This window comes from Lolium rigidum, chromosome 1 (genome assembly GCF_022539505.1).
Source record: "Lolium rigidum isolate FL_2022 chromosome 1, APGP_CSIRO_Lrig_0.1, whole genome shotgun sequence".
NCBI lineage: Eukaryota > Viridiplantae > Streptophyta > Magnoliopsida > Poales > Poaceae > Lolium > Lolium rigidum.
Genome location: NC_061508.1, coordinates 66493451 through 66515326, shown reverse-complemented (window position 1 = coordinate 66515326; position 21876 = coordinate 66493451). Strand labels below are relative to the sequence as shown.

The 21876-nt window shown below is 45.2% G+C and overlaps 2 protein-coding genes across 2 annotated transcripts; one reads left to right on the top strand and one right to left on the bottom strand.

Annotated features, from left to right (window-relative positions):
* Nucleotides 1–9032: 9032 nt before the first annotated feature.
* On the top strand, nucleotides 9033–12231 carry LOC124674837. The gene is made up of 8 exons (XM_047210895.1): nucleotides 9033–9071; nucleotides 9172–9234; nucleotides 9391–9410; nucleotides 9524–9568; nucleotides 10274–10383; nucleotides 11001–11140; nucleotides 11772–11860; nucleotides 11968–12231. The coding sequence occupies exons 4-8, from the start codon at nucleotides 9543–9545 to the stop codon at nucleotides 12098–12100; spliced, it is 498 nt and encodes a 165-aa protein (XP_047066851.1). The 5' UTR covers nucleotides 9033–9071; nucleotides 9172–9234; nucleotides 9391–9410; nucleotides 9524–9542; the 3' UTR covers nucleotides 12101–12231.
* A 230-nt stretch (nucleotides 12232–12461) lies between these two features.
* LOC124685458 lies at nucleotides 12462–21347 on the bottom strand. Its single transcript, XM_047219812.1, has 9 exons — nucleotides 20539–21347; nucleotides 20334–20456; nucleotides 18092–18171; nucleotides 16621–17027; nucleotides 15175–15359; nucleotides 14997–15082; nucleotides 14693–14826; nucleotides 13349–13648; nucleotides 12462–12825 (listed from the first exon to the last, which is right to left on the bottom strand). The coding sequence occupies exons 1-9, from the start codon at nucleotides 21280–21282 to the stop codon at nucleotides 12626–12628; spliced, it is 2259 nt and encodes a 752-aa protein (XP_047075768.1). The 5' UTR covers nucleotides 21283–21347; the 3' UTR covers nucleotides 12462–12625.
* Nucleotides 21348–21876: the final 529 nt, after the last annotated feature.

Below are 21876 nucleotides of genomic sequence, written 5' to 3'. Positions count from 1 at the left end.
TGTCTTTACAAGGGCCCTGGAACTGTCGCTGAATCAGCTTGGTACTAAAACTGATACCTCTGTAACAAAGCACCTCTTTTCAGAACAGTTGCGATGGAGAGCTAGCCGATTCTAACCAAATTTGCTCTCCGGAGCCAAGATACCTTCAGGCGAGTTGCCCCCCGAGCCTCACCCAAGGCGAGAATAGTGATGAATCAGCCAAAAAATGTTACCATTGGCTTCCAAATGATTAATATGGAACCAGCCGATTCCAACGAAATCGGCTCTCCAAAACAAAGACATTCTAGGGCGAGCTGCCCCCCGAGCCTTAGTCAAAGCGAGGATACCGGCATGGATGCACAGATCGAACAAAAGGCTCTGACCTTAGGCACTCTGGTAATCCGAGATAGCCACCATGAAGAATCAGCCAGACTTGCCCCCATTGATCAGTTTCCTTCCACTGATGTTGTAGACGAAACACCAACAGCTCAACTGACGCAAAGGATTGACCATCTTGGCGACAACGTGAGCACTGAGCACATAGCTGGTAGGCCCCGTGTAATTGTTCTAGAGTCGATGGCTGTGCATCGGCTGTGCTCAAAATGTTTCGAATTTTTCGAATTTTTTACGGCCGACTTATGCCTCGGCCCCGATACTTCAATACCCATCACCAAAGGATGGGACGCTTCCACTGCATATCCTCGTGTTTTATCCACCTGGGTGCCCCCCCGAGCCGATTCTGTCAAGAGAATTGATGGTATCGGCTCTGTTGGATAACATGTTGAACCCAAGCAGAATGGATGGTGAGGATAATTTTGGCCGATTGCTGGAATCGGCCTCCACGTTGCTTGCCCGGTGAAGGTTTTGTGATGTCCCTTCATAAATTTTTTGGGGCCGATCACAAGGATCAGCCTCGCCACGTTTGCTTATTGACGTGCTCTTGCTACTCGTTCAGGCCGGTAGATAAAACCAGCCCAATCTCTGACTTTATCATGTTGGTGCGCTTGCTGTCGTTCACCTTGAGTGCATCGTGTGATCGTGGAGCACTAAGCTTCGTCGGAAGAACGAGCACCATGTTTGTGCCAGCCGATGTTTCATCATCGGCTTTCCTCTGCTTGGGGCGCCACTCCATTTTCCGTGGACGACCCTCTTCATCCAGGGTTCGCTGAACCTTCGCAGCCAGATCAGGCCTTGCCTTCCTCAATGTATGCAAGTATAACCTCTCGGCTTCCTCCGGGCCGCGCAATCGTTGAACCCTGCGTTTCGGGAGCAGCTGAGTCCATCAGTGGCACCACCTTGGCTGGTGATACCTGTCTTCTTCTTCTCCCTCGTCTTCTGAATCTTCGAGATCTTTCAACCGAGGGGACTCAGCTCGTTTGCTCTGTGGCGGGAGAGGCCCTAGGCGCTTGAATACGGACACGTTGGCTGCCTCCTCCTTCTTCTGGTTGCATTCTGGGCAATTGCCGATTGTGGGCAATCGGCTCATTCCTCGAATCCCAGCGAGTGTCCGAAGAAGGGACAGTCCCAGTGCCTATCCTCGTCGACTCGCTCCCCAGCTTTTCCTTGGCACGGCGCTCGTGCTCCTCCTCATCATGATCATGCCGACGACGTCTCCTGTCGTCCCTAGCCGAACGATCTTCTTCATCATCGTCGTTGTATCGCCGGCGTTGGTCATACTCGACTCACATACTTGTTGAGGAGGTGATCGGAGAGAGGTCGTTGATACCTTATGTTTTTCACCTCTCCTCCGTGACGTAGCGCTTGCCGTCTTGGCGGAGCCGATCGCGTGGAGCGGCTTCCTCTCGTATCTTTGCTATGAGAGCAGCTGCCCTCATCTCCGTCCTTACCAAAGTGGTGTCCAGGTCCTACCATGTTGATATTGCACGGGAAATCCGGCTGGCACCCTCCATGGTGAGTATACTCCACCATGTTTACGGCGGGGAAGGGGTGTGTGTCGACCTTCATGGCGTATTGGTTGAAAATCAACCGTCCGTTTTCTATCGCCATTTGGATCTGCTGCCGTCACACCCTGCGGTCGTTGGTGGTGTGGGTGAACGTGTTATGCCACTTGCGGTATGGCTTTCCGTTCAGCTCTTGCACCGTGGGGATCTTGTGGCCTTCGGGTACCTTTATATGCTTCTCCGTGAGTAAGAGATCAAAAATCTGCTCAGTTTTGGTCACGTCGAAGTCGAACCCTTTTGGAGGGCCTTGTGGCTTCACCCATTTGCCGGTCACGGGGCCTGTCACGTCGAGTCCATTCAGCCACTCGCTACCTCTCGATCTCCCGCAGCACCTTCATCCTTGTCCGCCTCAACCAGGGTCACCGCACGCTTGAATTTGTCCTGGTAAACATCCGGGTGGCGCTGCTCATATGCCGACGGCCTTCGCACCATGTGCGCCAGTGAAGGGTAGTCTCGCTTGGGAGGCCACGTCCTTGATCGATGATGAGAGACCCACCACCGCCAACTCGACTGCTTCTTTTTCACTTATATGAGCCGAAAAGCATCGGTTCCTAATGGTCCTGAAGCGCTGGACGTATTCTGACACTGTTTCCCCGCGCTTCTGTCGTACTTGCGCTAGATCAGCAATACCCACATCGGAAGCCTCTGAGTGATACTGCTCATGGAACTGCTCTTCCAACTGCTTCCAAGTCCGGATGGAGTTCGGTGGCAGCGATGTGTACCACCCGAAAGCCGATCCTGTGAGGGACTGTGCGAAGAACCTCACACGCAACTCGTCCGATGCTTGAGATCGTGCCCAGCTGTGCCAAATATCGGCTCACATGCTCGATGGAGCTGGAACCATCTGATCCACTAAACTTTGTGAAGTCCGGGAGCCGATATTTGGGTGGTAGCGGGATCAGTTCGTAGTCGTTGGGGTACGGCTTGGTGTAGCCGAACGTCTTCCTTTTCGACATCATGCCGAACTGATCTTTCAGGATTGCACAAATCTGATACGCTGTGATGGCTGAAGGTGTCGAACCCTGAAGATTCGCCGGGGTGGCATACTTAACCAGCCATGCTTGCTTTTCCGGTTCTAAGCCAACTGCAGGAGCTGGGCTGTGGAGGTTTGTCGGAGTGGCGTATTTAGCTAGCCACGTTTGCTTCTCAGGATCGGCTCCCGACGTTCCTCCTGCCGTTCCAGAGGCCCCTGACGTTGCAGCCTGGTTCGAGAGTGCCCAGGCGTTGCAGTCTGGTACGTATGCGCACGCGTATCCGTGCGGGATCTCCTTGGGTGCCTCAGGTAGGAATTGGTAGTCACTAGGATCACCACCAATCTTGTAGACGACGTATGCCGATGAGTTCGGCCGTTCCGGTGCTGCCCATGCGAACGGCTGGGGCTGGAGTGGCATCTCTCCTTTGAAAGTCCCCAGAGCTGGTCCCGACGGAGAATACCGGTGGCTCATGATTTCCTGGACCACGCGCAGAGCGACACGCTCCAAAGTGTTCACTAGGCTCTCGAGTGGCGGTGCAGCGAATGAGCCACCATGTAGTTGATTTCCGCCGCAGGTGACCCGGTGCGTTCTTCGACGGGGCGGACAGGTCCACTCCATCGAGTGCGCCTTCGGGTGTGAAACCCTTCCACCCGACGCCATGGGAGCGGGTTCGGTGGAAAGAGCCGATGAGTTCGGCTTCGAGGGTTGCCTTGATCTCGTCATGTTTCTTCTTGAGCTCATCGGGCGGATCCTCGTACGTGATCCGGAGTGTCTTCCGCCATCTCGGATGTAGATGGCGATGTTGTGGATGTCGAAGGTTGTCCCACCGGGCGTGCCGGAATGTGTTGACGTCGAAACCCCCCGGCGGGCAGAGACGGTCAACACGGTAGAGCCGGGAACAACTAGGGCTGCGGCTGGCCCCGGTCACTCGGAGCGACGGCCCGCAAAGCCTCCCTGGTCGCACGCGCCGAGTGCTATCGCAAGGGCGTGCCACCCGACCTATACCGGTCGGGAAGGTGTGGATGATGCCTCGCTTAGTTTCCTGCATGGCATACACGTAAACATTAAATACGAGCCTCGATCGGCTCTCAGGTTATCCTGTGAATCGGCTCAAAGAGCCGATCCACCCATGATTCGGACGAGGTGTCCGAATATATGGTGGTCCTGCTTGATCAAGATAAAGCTAATGAGATCTACGACGATTTAGGGTTTTCACCGCATAATCGGATCATCCTACTCACGATTGGGCCTCGCGCTCGCGCACGGTGACCGTAAGCCGATCCTAGACAGGGCCTAAAAACCAACACGAGGTTGATCCCCGGAACATCCTTTCTAGGGCTAGCAAACGCCACCCTACACGCCGCTGGATCCTCCAACCCTTTGTAAGGCCTAACTATTGCGGATGTTAAACTAATCCTTGATGAAACAAGGAGCAATCGTAACGGATCAGATCTACTAAACTATGATCAAGCGGGGTGCCGCCCCTACACCTAAGATAGGTGTAAGGGCGGCTAGATGTGCAAGGGTTGCATAACGAAATCATGTAATTCGAAGAACAATGCTAACCCTAACACATCTAAGATAACTACGTTGCTCGCCATAAAAAAAGCTTCAGTACGAGCAACGCATGAACAACGTGGGCAGGCTTGTGCTGCCTAGATCGCAAGATGCGATCTAGGCAGCATGGTGCTTACCGGAGAAACCCTCGAGACGAAGGAGTTGGCGATGCGCCGAGATTTGTTTGTGTTGAACGTTGGTTGTTGTTTATTCCATAAACCATAGATACATATTTATAGTCCAGCGGACTTTCTAACGTGGGAGATCCCCACCGTGTACGAGACAAACTCTAACTTTTAATCTAGATACAATCTATCGTAATTAAAGATACACGGGCAATCTAGCCCAAATTCTCCGTGCAAGGCCGCTTCAGGGATCTTCCACGTGCAATCTTCCAAGCCCATCCTGATCGCGGCCCACCTCCTGATTTAGCCAAAATCTGGTGATAACACTTGTGGCATGCCTCCACCTCCTAGCTGCTTCATCTTGATCCTAACTATTTTATGGAGTGGCTCAATGTGTTGGTCTTCTTGCATCAAGGTGCAAGATGATGAAATGGATGAAGTGTGAGGCTCCTTTTATAGGCTTGGGCATGCTCTAGTAACATGACACATGGGTGGATGACTCTTGCTTTAATTTGATGAGTAAGGTGCTTGGTTGTCATGCTCTCATCCATAGCAATCCTTTAAGCATGAGGTGGCATACCTTAGGATTCAAGCTATGTAGATATTTTCATCCTATGTGGCATTGAGATTATCCTCTCATGTGATTTATTTTTGGATAGCCAAGTGTCTTTTGTTACTAAATCTTGTGAATGATTTTATGCTTGTGGCTGAGTCATTATATCGTATGTGATTGTATTTATTTTATTATTGGGATCAAAATATCAAAGATAAGGATTATACCCCAATTTTGAATGGTGATGTTTGATTTCACCAAGGCATGATCATATGAGTTTCAAAATACTTATAGTTTATTTTATTCAAATAGTTTGAACTATAATTCGTAATGTAAACGAATTTAGTTTTGTGATATTCCACATATTTAATAAGTTATGATTGAAATCAGAAGGTGTGGCTTTTATGCACTTAGGTCCTTGTGTTTTGCTATATTTGGTATTTAGTTTTAAAGTGAATTCAATTGTACCTCAAGGTAGTTGCTTAACTTTTAAGTGTTAATAATTTAGAGTGTGCTTCTTATCTCTTTAATGGTTATATACCTCTCCCATCTCTAGGGTTTAATGATAAGCTTTTGTTGGTGTTAAGTTCAAGAGTTCAGTTCAAGAAATACCATGAGGTTCATGGTAGGACTATTTATTTGTTTAAGACATGGAAAAGATAAGTTAAGAATAGTTTCTCCATTTTATTGTTACTTGATTTTCAATTGAATAGATGTTCATATGTTATGGCAAGGAATACCATATTATGATCTTTAATAAGATCAAGTAGTTGATCCTTGATTAATATGTTATTGTGTTGGTTTTAGTTCCATTTGATCTAACCCCTTAGATCAAATCATCTCTACCCAAAACAAGGTTTTAGTAAAGTCACATTGAGATTTATAGCACTGAACTTGATGAGCTACTCCCATCAAGGTCAAGTGAAACTTCAGTTACTGTGACTATTTTACTTTAAAGCGCGAAAATTTCCCAGATTTTCTATGCATGAATGCAATGCACACATCTGTTTCCTCTATTTTTGTAACCCCATTACCTGGGATATTACAGCCCGCCAGAGGCACCCTCTTCTAACGTCAGTCTCCAGCCTGCTGATCTGAGCAAGAAGGAGTCCTTTGAGTTGGCCAATGACCTCGCCAAGTGGGATGGCCTCACCGTCCAGCCGCGGAATCCGCGCTGATGCAGAGGCAGGTCAGTGACGCATCCAAGTATTTCCACGCGCAACGAGGCGTGCGTGTTGCCGCCGCCACCTACCTGCGACAGCGCTAGGAGCTGGACCTCCTTCATCCCTGTATTGGCCCTAGCCATGGGAGGCGCCACTCGTCTTCGTCGACCTCGACGTCGACTAGGAGGACATTGTGTGAACCCTAGTTATCTAGTGTTTAATATATTTTATTTAAGTTTTTCTATTTTCCATTCCTATGTAAATTATGTTTTATTAATATATATTTTATCGAAAAATATATTTGCCTCTAGCTGGCCGCTCGCAACGTCCGACACAAACTAATAAGCAGTGAGTTTTGCCCCATTTTTTGACTGCAGCTCAACCCAAAACTATTTAGTGTCCGTTTTAAATCAGGCCCGCTGAGATACCTTCTGGCCACATAGGAAAACTCATTGACGGCCATCGTCCACCAGATCATTGTCCTAGCGGTCAGACACTCGGACTTCTTCGTCGACAACCAAATCGATCCCGATCTTTTTCAATTAAAAATGGCATTGGCAAATACCAGTTCGTGATGCACGTACATGATCATTGACACCATTTATATGGCGCGTGTCGGCGAACTAACTAAACTACCGCGTGTGTGTGATCAGAGGGTAAGCGATTGCTTTCCAGTAGCGTGCGTGTGATGCCGCTTATGTAGTACGTACCGATATTGTTTATTGTGTGTGGCCTCTCGATTTGGCTCGTATCGTGCACTACAAAATCTTGGATCCACGACTACTACCTTTTGGCCTCATGCATGCACCTCATTTGTTTTGACGACCATGCCAAAGCCCTAGTGTCGACTCCAGGAATATATTAGCCTCAGACGTCTCACCTGATTTTGTTTTACTTCTTGAACTTTGCACTGCTGACTTTTCATAACCATCAAATTCAAGCTTAGATCATAGTTGACACTATCGCGAAGCAGATTGTACTATATTATGATACTATGGTCCTCCTGAACTGAAACAATATGTATCGTACTGTGTATGTTAATCTGGTGGCATCATTGTCCGAGTGTGACACAATGCCTAGAATCGGTAGTATCTCGATATTTTTTTTTTACAACAAGCCACCTGTGGACAAAATAGGAAGCAATAGACTGCTCAGTTAAGATAAATTGAAGAAATTGTTATCCTTTTGTCAGCGGCAAACCTTATAACCACATAAGAGCTACTTTTGTTTCACAATGTGGAACTAAAAACCTACTACTGTAGTATTTACCACCTCTGCATCACTCATGGGCCTGGGGTGGAGGTAAGGATGGCAATTTTACCCACGGGTACGGGTACCCGCGGGTACCGTACCCGCATGGGCAGGGTATGGGTACACTTTTATGCCCATAGGTAGTACCCATACCCTACCCGTTACCCGTTAAATCATGGGTATGGCATGGGTATAACCTCGTACCCGCGGGTATACCCATACCATACCCGTTTATTGTTAATTCTTACGTGACACATCTACTTTTGTTGATTTATGAGTTAGAATGTGAGAATGTGATTTTTATATTTTTTTAATAGTTATGTACTCAACTACATGTTAGGAGTTGAGATAATTCATTTTTTAATAAAAAATTGTTATCGATAAATGTAAAATTGTGAGTGACTTGTGTACAATTTTATGTACCCACCGGGTGCTCAATGGGTACAGGTACCCGCCGGGTATGGGTATGGGTAAAGTTTTATACCCATGGGTACGGGTATGGGTAGAAGTTTGGATCCATTGACTATACGGGTATGGGTATGGTATTGCTCTACCCTGCACATTACCCTACCCATTGCCATCCTTAGGTGGAGGTGGGTTGGATGCTGCAACGACTCTAGATCGTGCTAGTTACAAGATAATGTACATGTGCATTTGGCAATAATCACCAGTACGTAATAACAAGAATATTTCATGATGCTAGATTTCCCAGAAAAATATGTATGGTAATCTATTGAAAATACGATACATAATACATAAATTAATTATATTTTGGAGAAATAAATAATATAGTATCATGATACTATGATACGATCCTATGGTATGATACTGTCAACAGCAAGACCATACCACCTAGGATCCTGATACTGAAAACATTGGCTCGGACTGCTACTTTTTTGTTTCTGATTTTTTATGAAAGTTTCGAGTTACGGGATGGGATGGGCTTCGAGGCCCAAACAATACTCCGCTGCATAGAGAGCAAAAAGCCCACTTAGACTTGTCCACGAGCCTGCAGAGAGCTCCGGTTGTCCAACAGCGCCAGTCGGCCGCTCCATTCCCGCTTCTCTTCTCCAAACCCTCGCTCCCGAACCCTCGAGAACCTTCCAGAAGGACGCTCCGCAACCCTCGCCCTCTACTCTCCCCCCATGGCCGCATCGGCGTCGGCGCCGGGCGCCGAGCCCCAGAAGCAGCTCCTGTCCATCATCCGCGACTTCGCCGCCGAGAAGTCCCACGGCGGTAAGCGCGCTCCCCTCCCTCTCGCCGCACCGCCCCGCCACGCCGTAAGCACCTAGGGTTTCGCGCGCGCGCTCCCTCGCCTGACCTCCGCTCGGATTGCAGAGCGCACGGTGTCGGGCCTGAAGCGGCGCCTCGACGACGTGCTCGCGGCGGCCGACGCGGCCACGGCGGAGCTCGACGCCGCCAAGCGCGCGCGGGAGGCCGCGGAGACGGACCTGCGCGGGAGCCAGGTGCAGGCCTCCATCGCCGCCGCGACCATCCAGGCGCTCGAGGTACCTCCCCATCTTCCTCGCTCGCCCCGAATCGGCGAATCATGTCCCCGTTTATCACTGCCCAGTTCGCCTGATTTGGTTTCAATTTCGGCGCGTGCAGGCGACCATCTCGCATCTCCAGGAGGAGATCGCGAAGCTGGGCTCCGAGCTGGAGGAGCTTAAGGTCAGAAACCTCGCAAATCGCAGCCAATCAGGTTCCTAAATCCTACTAGTCTCTGTTGCTCTAACCTGACACGCTTCTGTGCTTTTGGTGCTGTGCGTATGTATGATTGGCGTCGGTGGGGCTGCGCTATTGGTGCTTGATGTAATGTCTCTGCAGAGCAAGGAAGACAGTGAGAGGTGAGCCGGATGAACTCTCTGTATTGGCTGTTTCTCTTGTGCTCCAGTAGTAGGAATTACTGTAGGATAGTGTTTCTGGTCGCGGGCGGCTAACATTTCCATGGTTGTTTCAGAGACGAGTTCATCAGCCAGATGGTTGAAATGAATGCAAGGATAAGGTATGCAAATTTTTTTTTTTTTTGCCTGTGACAACTCCATGTCGTTTCCTGCATATGCAACCACCTCTAGTTGGTGCTGCATCTGTTGTTTGCTGGTATTGTAGAAGACCATGGTCATCAGCTAGCCGAGTACTGCGCTTATGCCTGTTCAAACTAACAATGAGGCTTACTCACGTCGTCATGGCTGGCCGCCAGTTGTAGGGAGACTGACAGACTGATTTGAGAATCACGCTTAGGTGGTGAGCCTAAAATGCTGTTTCTGTGGTTGGACTGTGGTTTGGCGATGTAATAAGTAGCTGTGTTGCGGTGAACTTTGTTTCGGCACCTGCTTTTTCCTATGGTTTGTTTTATGTTAAACTTTGTAAAACTGGGCGGGGACGGTGGAGCTTGTTGCTTTGTTATGTGTGGATCTCAAAATTATTGTGATATATGAAGTCTAGTGCAGTGTTTCTCCATATTTCAGTAATTGTTTTAATCTGGGGAGCTTCATTTAATTATAAACTTGTAAAGATGGCAAACAACGCTTATTGAGGAACACTGCTAAGTTATTTTTAATTCTTCAAAAAAAGTCTAGCAGAATCACCTCTCTGCTTTTCCTTGTTTATGTCCATTTGGTACTATTTGCTTTACCTGCTAGCTGAAACTTATGTTGGAAATTTATTGTATGCAAAATATCTTGTGGTAAACTATGTTTCTCCTTTGCAGGCAATTTCAACAGATGGCTTCTGCTGAATTAGCAAGGAAATGCTCTGAAGTGTCAGCAGATGGTGAGCAAGGCAAGGTAGCAGATGGTAATCAAGGCAAGGGAACAGATGGTAAGCATTGTAACTTCGTTTACTTGAATCCCTTAAGAAGGGGTTCCTGTAAATTTGCAGCATCCGTTTTATTTCTGGTTCATTGCTTATACATAGTTGTTTATTTTCTTTTATAGAAAATGAACTATGGATATTGTACTTCTATGTTATGCATTAATATTGTCTTTAGTCGGGTCAATCTGGTGTTCTGTTGTGCTGTAGAAGACTAAGATTGCCATAATAAGGCGATGGCTGATAAGATCCTATTTAATTATATTTCTCCATGATAGTATAAACTTGTGATTGAAGATAAAGAAAAGCTTCAGAATGTTCGATTCAGTGTTGTGTATATACTCCCTCCGTTCCATATTAGTTAGTCGCTGATTTTGTAAAACTTCCGACAACTAATAATATGGAACATAGGGAGTACTTACGGATCTAAATTGCTTCTGGAAATACAAGTTACTGTGGTCTTTGTTCTTTTGTGACTAATTTGTTAACTGTGTTTTCTGCAAATGTGTAAAGGATATGAATTGCATGATAGAGCTCCCATTTGATTTTATGATTTGTCATCAGTGTCTTTTGCTGTATAGACATGTTATCTTGTTCCCGCTTAGAGTGAAATGTTCACCTTGCAGGTCATAATGTGAGCGACAAGAATGAAACTGCTGAATCAGAAGACATGGTGACAGATCTGGCTGATAAGTTGAGCAATATTGAGGCTGAGATGCATGCCTTGGAGGAGGAGTATCAAAAGGATCTGCTTGATCATAAACAGGTTTTTCTCCATTCCTCCACCCAAAAATGTGGTATTGCAGAAGTATTTAATGTATGGGATGCTGTTGCACTTGTTTAGTTCATGAGAGCATCGATGATAAACAACTAATGTGGAAGACCACAACATGTTTGAGTGACAGCTAATGCTCTGTATGTCACCAAACTAAAATTTACATGCTGTGAACCTGTGCGCCTAGGCATGTGAGTATTATGTGCATTTATCTTCATAGATAAAGAAACTAATATGATGTTGTTCATTAAAGGTGCAAAATATATAGTAGCCCAGGTAGGCACATACTCTGATAAAAAAATAGTACATCTGTCTAAAATATAAGATGTTTTGGTAGGGTGTTTTAGCCTAACAAAACGTCTTATATTTTGGAACAGAGGTAGTATTGGTTATGCTACATGTTTTCCAAGAAATTTTTTGTACTGTATGATCAAAGCACTAAGGACCAAAGGAATTGGTCGGCCTGCAGGTCGTGAGGCAAATGATGATGGTACTGCTGCATATGGCAGAGAGAACTAGTTCCAAGTTATAGTGTTTCTCATAATGATTTTTGTAGGAATGTGTATTAGTATTTGATATCAAGCAGTATTTCCGTAATGATTTTTGTTGCCTTGTTTTTCAGGTCTGTCAGGAACTGGCTGATGCCCAAGCAAAGAGAGCTCTAATAGAGGCTGTGATGGATGAGACGAAGCAGTTGCAGGAGGTCGGGGGATATCCTTTTTACCAGCTGTCTCCGTAGTTATTTCACTACGTTTGTGCATTTATACAGGCTTCTGTTCCGTCTTCCTCCGTGATAAGCTTTCCTTGACTGGACACAAGCGCGTGGCCGAAATGGAGAAAGTGCTCAATTCAGTTGCTGAGGAGCTGCAGAGGCGGTACACATGCCCTAGCTGTGGTACCAACAACATGGGTGGGATGGAGGAAGAGGCGGCGCGGACGTCTTCCAACTAACTGGAGAACGCGCAGAGCTGATGTACATTTGTAGGATCGGCAGGTTGGTATGGGCTACAATAAGAGTTGTTGGTTGATCATCTGCCTTTACGATTCGTTGCATACCTGCAGTACAATTACAGTCAAGCCCCTAGAACATGGTTTTAACGCCTTCTGTGATCAGTACGAATACATACATGGCTTGTATTTGTTTCTTGGATGTACATCGAATCAAAAGTAAGAAACCATCTTTTTCTTGTCTTATGGGCTCACGCGTGAGACGGTAAACCCTACTACTACTATGGATTGAAATTTTCACTTGGCTTACTCATTATCAAAAACTTATGCTGCTGATCATATGTTGGTACACAACGCTGTTTCCTTTTACGGCTCACCACCGCCAGATTAACAATATATTGCTCTCGATTTCCCCACTCTACAAAAAACGAACCTCATATTCGGGGGATCTAAAGGTATCATGTCATAATTGTACCTACAAGTTACAACAACAGCATAAAGTATACTATGCAACAAAAAAAGGGCATATTAAACTAAACCGGAGTCATTACGTAGTTTCTCCAAACTCTGTAATAATTTAACAGAATTCTCCATGTTCCTCGACAAAAATCCAAATTCGTCCATATCTTGCTTGGAAAGATAGCCCTCAACTGCTTTGACATACTGGAACCTCGGCCCAAACAGGTGAGAAGCGCAGGCTGCCTTGCAAGCGAGGAGCTTGCAGTCACCTGTAACAACACAGAAAAAACTCATTATCTGTGGTTGGCTGGTTGCAACACAGGAGTGAAACTGATATCATGCCACGGCCATACAACTGTCTACACCTCGAGTAAAATTTGAGTTGCAAGAAACTGTGAATTTTGCAACATCATGTCATATTATTTACTAATGATAGTTGCCCAGACGATAATAGTACAGTGTACTACCTCCGTTCCAAAATATACAGCTTTTCTGAGTGAGACAGTGATAGACTTATCTCGCTGGAATAAAGGGTATTAGTAGACTACAGACTGTAAATCCATTCAAATCTAAAAGTGAGCCAGGATTCATTTTAAAAACAGATTTATTGCTTTCATTAAATGTAGACTAGACATGTATGTATAAATCCCAACATCAGACCGTACAGACTAGAGACTGCACTAAATCAATGTCATGTTGATTGCATTCACTATCTGACTAAGTTAGTCAAATGGAGTGGAGGACCATGTGATTCATTATAGAAATGACTGAACTCGGGGGACAAGCAATTACCTTCCTCGGTTTCTGACATATAGTTGTTTTGGCTGAAATGATGGTTCATCCACCATTTGCATCGGAGCTTCCATGATTCTCTTTTATGTTGCTCACAGAAGACCGAAGAAAGACTACTTGAAGCATTGATTTCTGCATCTCCTTCAACATTACATGAAAAACAATCCTCGTTTTCCGTAGTACGATCAGAAAAAAGCCGAAGGAAGCATGATACAAGCTCCTCCCAGATAAAAGGCGTCCCATTCACAGAATCTAGATGTAAAGCTATTGACTCAAGTAGCCGGACCGTATTATAACATCCTGGGGGTAACCAATAACAGGTAAAGAAAATGTAAGTCAACTAGGCTATGACACCTATAAGAACTGATAGCAAAATAATCAAAACGTGAACATTTCTGAAGTTTGCATAGAGAAGCAATGTACTTTAGAAACCAGTCAAACAAGTACTTGCATTGAAGTTCAATTTTTTATACCACTTTCAATATTCTGCTTTGATGATTACGGTAATAGATTCATATAAATATCATATTGGATTAAGTTCTATATGTTCTGTAAAATAGTTCACCCACAATCTTTTCTACTACCAGTGGAGACAACATTTGAAATCGAACTAATGACATTTTCAGTTATTACCGATAAAAAACGACCAGTGTCAGTAAAAACTGTATGTGTTGGTTGAGACTAGAACACCTGGCACACAACAGCCATGAATGCCTCGGTTTAGTAAAGCAAAATATCTTGCATCCTGTCTACAAACAATACTTCCACCATTTTGTAGTATCTGACATTTTATTTGGGACTGTAGTTTCACAATGCTTGTCCATTGACGAAGTCAGGAGCGTATTTACACAACATTTGCATTTTCTACAACTCATTATTGTCACAATAGAGGGCCAGTAGTTGTAGTATTTCAGTCAATAGTGGTATGTACGGTCAAATATAACCAGCTCAAACTCTTTGTAGTGTCAAATATTCACCCTTAAACTTGTAAACCCTTGAGACGTTTCAGTTGTCGAAACGAGTTGAAGCAAGCACCTCAACATAAACCCAATAATTCCTACTACAACAGGTGTCAGCATTGTGGGCGTGGTTTTTAAGGTAGGTATTGTCGAGTAATAGCACACGGACATAATTTTCTTTTCTTTCCTCAACAAAAGTCCATTTATTTATTTTATCCCTTGACAAACAGCCTAGTTGGCAGGGAATTTGGACTTTCAAAATTGTTCATTCCCATTCTGCTAAGCAAGTAGCAGTACCGGTATAAAAGTAGAATAAAATCAACTACTGAGCTAAAACAGAGATTAAATAGTAAAAAGATATGTGAGAGATGTCTTTAGCCAGAACCTTTTCTGTGCATTTCAATTAGCTTCTTAACTGAGTAGCTGCATGTAGGATCTCTCCGCAAAGCTTCCTCATAACAACAAGAAATTGTTGATACTTGGTTTTGGTCAAAATACTCTACCAGTCTACCTCGCAATCTGCATTAAAATACTGAACTTCAGCCAATGCAGCTTATCTCAATATGGACAAGGAACAAATAACAAAAAGCTAGGATAGTCAAAAAATGTTCATGTAACATCAAACGAGAGATGAGATATAAGATAACAGATTCTTTACACGATGGACAATGACATGATGCCTTAATAACCTGAAAGGAAGCGCTGTGGTTGAACTGTGGCAGACCTTCTCAAGTTCACAAAGAGCCTCTTTCAGTTTATCACCAAGCAGGAGAATCTACATCATGTGAAAGGTAGCCAAGAAAGGGTCTTAACAAATGAAAACAAAATCTATGGACGAACGCGTATGGCTATACGCAAAACAAGTACCTGTATTAATGGTACTAAGGCTGCCATTACTGGTGGCGATGAATGAAGAGCCACTCTTAGACATCTTTCTGCATCCACATAGAAGTGATTAGGTGTTGACTTGTACTTCCAGTATGAATCAAAGCTATCATTTGAAGTCCCGGCAGCACGCCTCAGACGTAACGGCAACAAGCTTTTCTCCAATCCTTCAAGTACATAATAAAATATAATATGTTAATACAGAATTATGTGGAGCTATAAAATAAGGTTGATAGAGATCTAAAAGTTATGAAGAGATGTAATGGACTAGTTGGTGCTCGAATTCATTAGGCTAGATGATCTGATGAGGGACAGCCATGATGCTAAAAATTACATGCAACATAGCAAGGATGAAGAATTGATTCGATCGCAGAATTTGATGCATCTATACAGTAGATCCAGCACCTTTGTCAAAAGCTGACTCTGACTTGCCACACGCAAAAGGAGGCAACAAGCCTTGAGTTTTCAAGCATAATTTATATGCCTATGGACTCTTCATAATTTTGCTCCTCACTTGCTCAGTAATCTTTGGAAAACATATCACAGAATCATATTTCAGATTCAGATGTATAATATAAGAGTAAATGAAGGTTACAGCTGGTTGCAGTATTGTGTGCTGATGTGGATGCTAGAAGGACAAAATGTATTAGATGGTATATCACACGAAACCAGTGTTTCTTTATGATGTCTCTAGAATGTTCCAGTAACGTAACCACTCAGTGTCGCTTCTATAGTTGCCCTAGAAGTGCACACCAAAGATCAATCTTTCTTCTGGCTACTTGCTAACGACCGCCTAAACACGATGGATATGCTTAGGAGGAAAAACTTCACACTCAATGATAACGGTGTGAACCGCCTATGTGATAATGGTTTATTGGAAACCAGGGATCATCTCTTCTGGAAGTGTAATTTCAGTAGGCAATGTTGGCATCCCATCAACATCGCACTTGAGGATAATCTTGATCTCCCGCAGATGATTGCTACTGCTAGATCCAACTTTGGGGGTCCTTCTTCTTAAAAGTGTTTGCCACTGCCTCTTGGAATATATGGAAGCAAAAGAATGCTCTTATTTTTGACAATGCTACACCTACTGTTAGGGCCTGGTCCTTTTCTTTCAAAAGAGACCTCTTCCTTCTTTCTTACAGAGTGAAGGATGATCTAAAATCTTATATCATAGCCTGGCTAGACACTTTGTAACTCTTTTTGGGTTATGCCCGGGCTAAGCCCTTTTGTATATTCCCTTCTTCCCACTTCCATGTACATATTTTGTCTCATTAATAAAAATTTACTGGCAGGGCCTCCCCTACAGTTTTCAGCTCAAAAAAATAGATGCCCCAGAACTCTAAAACTACCTTAGTACTTAGCGCTTAGCGGAACAAAAAAAATCAGATGAACATCTTGAAAAAGTACATGGAATGTGTCACTAACCACAGGTAGGGCTATCGGAGGTGCTAAAAAATACGCTTCGAAAATCTGTACAGCCCACTTCTTTCACGTCTGAACCAACTGAATCATTTTCCTTCACAGAATAAACAGGGAAATATTTCTTGTAGACCTTCTGCTCTTTGTCTATGTTCCCATTATTGATAGAACTTTCTGAAGAGCAAGGACGAAAACTGGCATCATCAACATCAATGCTGTCATTTGAGCTATCCTGAAGACCACTTTCTTCATGGCCATTAGATGCCTCAGAAGTTGTGCATGCTTCATTGTAAACATCTAATTCCTCAAGTTGCATATCCTTGGGCAAGCCAGAGTACCATTTATCATATGATATCAAGCCATGTATCAGATTTAGAGTTGGTTCCATCTGTAGTCCATCCTTACCAATAAGTCTGCAAAACAATAGAAGCTCTCAGTTCTTTGTCACCGCATTGAGAAGTCATTTTCGTGGAACAGAAAATTAAAACAACAACCAACTAACTTATCCAAAAGGAAGATTTGAAAGGTATTTTAGTTACCAGAATTAAGACACCAAATCTTTTAACACAACTCATGTTAGACTCCTCTTCAACTTGAATTCAGGTGCTTATTTCTTCTATTAATGAAAGAATAAATTCCAATGGAAAGAATAAATTGCACACTGAACCAGGTATTTCTAATGTAGTGAACAGTGACAGGTTGAACCACATTTATTCTTGGTGACACTTCCAGCCAGATTTTGCACAAATGATTCCACTGATCTACTCTGAACAACATTTTTAGCATCTGAAGTAGCTCTAACGTGATGACCACACCTTGTCTGGGAACAAAGTTACTCATCGATTAAGGTCTGACAGCCACTCTCCGCTAGCTATCACCACACTCCGCAAACCCTAGCTCTGCTATGTAGGCCAGTCAAGCTAGCCTCTACTACGTTGGACATTGGGCCTCTAGCTAGCATCTGTCACATCGCTAGCTAAACTCTGCCATACCGGACAGTATCTGTGAAAATTGCATCCATTTGTCCTGTGATGTGTCTGTCAATGTGAGCACCAGGTAGCTCTGGAGAGTGGGCCATCATGTTAGAACCACTTCAAATGCCAAAATATGGTTCAAGCAGAACAGTGTGCAAAATCTAGTTCAAGATGACAAAGAAATGCGGTTCAACCTGTCACTCTCACAAATACCTGGCTCAAAATGGATTATACTCTCAATGAAAAGTTTCCTAGTTCCTCCTAGGTAATCAAGTCCTTTCATGCCTGATAACAAGTGTAAACAACATCTGGATTTAACCTGATAGGCTGATATTTCATTACAGAAGTAACTGAATTAGGTATATACACTGTAACAACCACCAAGATGGCATGGCAATTCGCTTATTACAGTTTACAGATCAAGGTATTCCCCAAAAAATGACATGTCAAAGTGTGTATAAGACATGACAAAAGTAAACACTGACAGAGAGCAGATAACTCACGCTCTTGTTGAATTGTATGCATCATCGATTTTCTCTTGTGAAAGATAAAATAGTGCCCGTTCGAGTTTAACCAAGTGTTTCTGTCAAACAAATAAACAGGGTTAAGCAATACAAAAGAGCATGATGGTTTTAGATTTATTAACAAATCGGACAAAGGAATAGATAAGAGGTAAAATAGAAAACAGCACACAATTAGAACTGAAGATCTATGACGTATATCATGATCTCATTGTTAAGCTAATGCCATGACCTTAATATTCAGTTGGATCAGAGGTAAAACAGAAACCAGCACACAATTAGAACTGAAGATTTATGACGTATATCATGATCTCATTGTTAAGCTAATGCCAGGACCTTAATATTCAGTTGATGTAGAACATAACCATATGATGTCACTTTGTTTTGATTCACTGCTTTCACCGCATCACATGTTGAGGTTGACATTACAGCCAACCTAAATATACAAGGGAAAATTGGTTCTATACCATCAAAAGATCCTTACTTTAGAAAAATAGCACTGAAAGATTGGGCTTTAGAAAAATGCCACCAAAACCTTGCTCCGTTGCTGATTTCTACCATCACCGTGAAGTCCACGTGAGCTGGGCCAAATTAGCTGAAACCAGATCAGCTCTCAGCCCCACCACCTCATCAGCTGGGCCAAATTGACTAGAAACCATCAGCTCTCAGCCCCACCTCATCCACGCACCTAACTCTAACTCAGGCAACAGAGCAAGGAGGGGAGCGCAAAGACCACCGCCAGCGGCGTATCTCCCGGCGGCGGCTCTTCCAGCCTCTCCTCATGGTGCACCCTCCCTCCACCCTCTCTTCTCTCGTTCCCTCTTGTTTTCATGTTGATGGTGTAGAGTTATTCTTGTGGATTCTATAGTTGCTAAGACAATCGAGCAGAGATTTGAGAGGGGATGTATGCTGCTGAAGTTTCATGGACAGAACTCTTATATTTTTCCCTTAATCCCCTCATACTTTCCCCCTGATTCATTTGTTTTTAGCTCCAATTCACGTGGAGTTCACGGTGATGCTATATTTCAATAACGGAGTAAACTTTCATTGGTATTTTTCTCAAGGCCAATCTTCCGGTGGTATTTTTCTGAAGTCTTGATCTTTTAATGGGGAACAATATACAATACTACCAGACCACAATGGATTAAAAACACATTTGCTCACAGAACTCCGTGCGTGAATTTAAAATCTATAAGAGGCCCATGTAAAATATAAGAATAAAAACACAGGAATAAGAAAAACATTGGAAAGCTTAGGTAATAGGTATATAACTTTGTAGAAAACGCATAAGAAAACATAAACAATAATATGCTTTTGTAGAACCTAAATAGGAACACTGCAATACACTTTCCATTTTTATCTCACCCTAACTTCATGTTGTTCTACTAAAGGACCACCCATGGTTTTCGGAAATGCTACATAGTTCGGGTAGCAGCAAGAGGAAGGTGCATTAGAGGGCAGAGCTCACAGTTGAGCAGGCTGCAGGCTAGCGCGTTACCAGATATTGGAGATTTGCCAGATATCAGAGATTTACTATATCCTGGAGGGTCCGAATTGAATACTCTAACATAGCGCACGCATGCCAGAAGGGCTTCAATGGTATCTGCCTTAGCAAAGATACCTGCCCTATACACACTTGTCTGCAGAAGATTTCCAACGAGTTGGAGACTTAAGAGAAAATGCCCTTTCCCCATAAAATTTCTCCAAACCCCAAATAAAAGGTACAGTGAGGAAATTTGATGCACTTGCTCATACCAAACTGAACAAAAAGTGCTGATTCCTATTGGACTTGGAATTCAATGTCCTTCCTGGAAATATCCACATAGGCTATAAATGGTACTTGTTGGTGATACTAAAGATTATAGCAAACCATGGTTTTAGTTTCAGGTGTTTGTTCAGATCTTGTTGTATTTCTAGTTTCAATCATGGCATATACTAATATCAGCCAATTAACTAATTATAATGATTGCATTAGTCTTAAGTTGGCAACAAATTAGGAGCTTACTTTTGCAGAAGTGGGCAATGTTTCAATCATGGCATATACTAAAAATCAGCCAATTAACAAATTAATGATTGCATTAGTTTTAGTAGGTTGACAACAAACTAGGAGCTTACTTTTGTAGAAGTGGGCAATGTTTCAATCATGGCATATACTAAAATCAGCAAATTAACAAATTAATGATTGCATTAGTCTTAGTAGGTTGACAAGAAATTAGGGGCTTACTTTTGCAGAAGTGGGCAACCAAGCTAGCCGCGGTAACCACACATTGAAGATCTTCTCGGTCCTGAGGTAATAGCGCCTCTTGCCGCTGTCCTCCTCGAGCTTCCTATGGATATCCATCGCAGCCTTCAATCAAGCAAGTGGCTTCATTAGAAAACAGTAGGTCGAGCTGCCATAAATAAATATTACAAAGGCATGTTGTGCTTACGACGAAAATGCTGTGGGCCTCCTCAGAGGAGTCAGGGTGCTGGAAGGCAGGTAGGAGCGCAGAGAAGACCCCGGCGGCGTCACGCCAGCGGTGCGTGCGAGTTAGGTTGTGGAGGAGACGGCCAAGGCGGCCGCGGTTGAGCCACATTGTGGGGGTTTGAGCTGCCGTGGGCCTTGCGTGGGGGTAGGGGCGCCGTCTCTCAACCAATTTCCCTCCCGCGGCCTTGCCAGCGTCTGTGCCGGGCTCACGCTTGACGGAGGCATTTGCGGTCATCGGCGTTGGGCCGGGCTGCTCGCTCCACCACTTGTCTGCCGAGGAATCTGCCCTTGAATTGTCCGGCTGGGTGATTCCGGGCGTGAAGAGGGGCTGGCTCGGGGTTGCCGACAGGCAGTGGCGGCGGCGCTTCTTGGGTGGTGGCGTGCCAAATGTTTTCCCTCCTGCGTCCTTGCCGTCGGCGTCAGGCTCGCGCTTTATGGAGGTGGGTAGGGTCTCCGGCGTCAGGCCCAGCTCCCTGCATCGCCTGATGGTGAAGGAATCGGGTGTTGAAGTGGCAGATGGGATAGTTTGGGGCGTGAGAAACGGCTGAATTGGGGTTCCGGGAAGGGGAAGGCGGTCCCGGCGGGGCTTCCTGTGGGTAAGCGGGTGGGGCGTGCGAGCGGCGGCGGCGGCTTTGGTGTCGGCGTCGGGCTCTTTCTTGACGAGGGTGATAGATGGTGGAGTTGGCGGCAGCGGCAGCCGCGCCATAGCAGCGGAGGATCACCGCGAGGGCCTTAGGGCACGGGCAGAGGCGAGGACGGGCAAGAGGGGCGAAGAAGGTACCAGCTACCGGGCCGGCGGAGCGGCGAACGGGTCCTTGGTGCCGCGCCGAAGGGCACGGGGCGCAGGGCAGAAGGGCACCGCGCGGGAGGATAGGAAGACGGCAGCCGCTGGATGGGGGACGGGGAAGGTGGCAGGAAGGGGATGGGGGATGGGGTGGGCGTAGGATGCGGCCGCGAGGAGAGGGGCGGCGGCGGCGGCGGCGGCGGCGGGGGAGGGTTTGCGAAGGGGACGAAGCCGCCCCGGAGATTTTTTGTTTCCGCTGGTCTAGTAACTGTTGGAGAGGCGACGCGGGACAGCCTGCTACGCAAAAAAAGGCCTGGCAAGTGGCGCTGGCGCTGGGCTGACCGCGTTGTTTCGAGCGGGCCGAAGCAAACTTATCTCCCTTCCTCTTTCTATCTCTCTCCCGCTCCGGCGGCGCTTCCCAATCTCACCTGAGGATCGAGGATCTTTCACCGCCCACCTGCTCCATGTTCCTGCTCGGTGTCCTGGTGCTGGGATCGACGGAGATCTCCGTGCTTA

What these genes read in the sequence shown, in the direction of transcription:
- LOC124674837 (XM_047210895.1), top strand. Translation starts at nt 9,543, where the DNA reads ATGGTTGAAATGAATGCAAGGATAAG. An exon ending in TCAAGGCAAGGGAACAGATG is followed by an intron (nt 10,384 to 11,000) that starts GTAAGCATTGTA and finishes TTCACCTTGCAG; the next exon opens with GTCATAATGTGAGCGACAAG. An exon ending in CAGTTGCAGGAGGTCGGGGG is followed by an intron (nt 11,861 to 11,967) that starts ATATCCTTTTTA and finishes GACTGGACACAA; the next exon opens with GCGCGTGGCCGAAATGGAGA.
- LOC124685458 (XM_047219812.1), bottom strand. Translation starts at nt 21,282, where the DNA reads ATGGCGCGGCTGCCGCTGCCGCCAACTCCACCATCTATCACCCTCGTC. An exon ending in GCATACAATTCAACAAGAGC is followed by an intron (nt 17,028 to 18,091) that starts GTGAGTTATCTG and finishes ATTGTTTTGCAG; the next exon opens with ACTTATTGGTAAGGATGGAC. An exon ending in CTCCGATAGCCCTACCTGTG is followed by an intron (nt 15,360 to 16,620) that starts GTTAGTGACACA and finishes ATGTACTTGAAG; the next exon opens with GATTGGAGAAAAGCTTGTTG.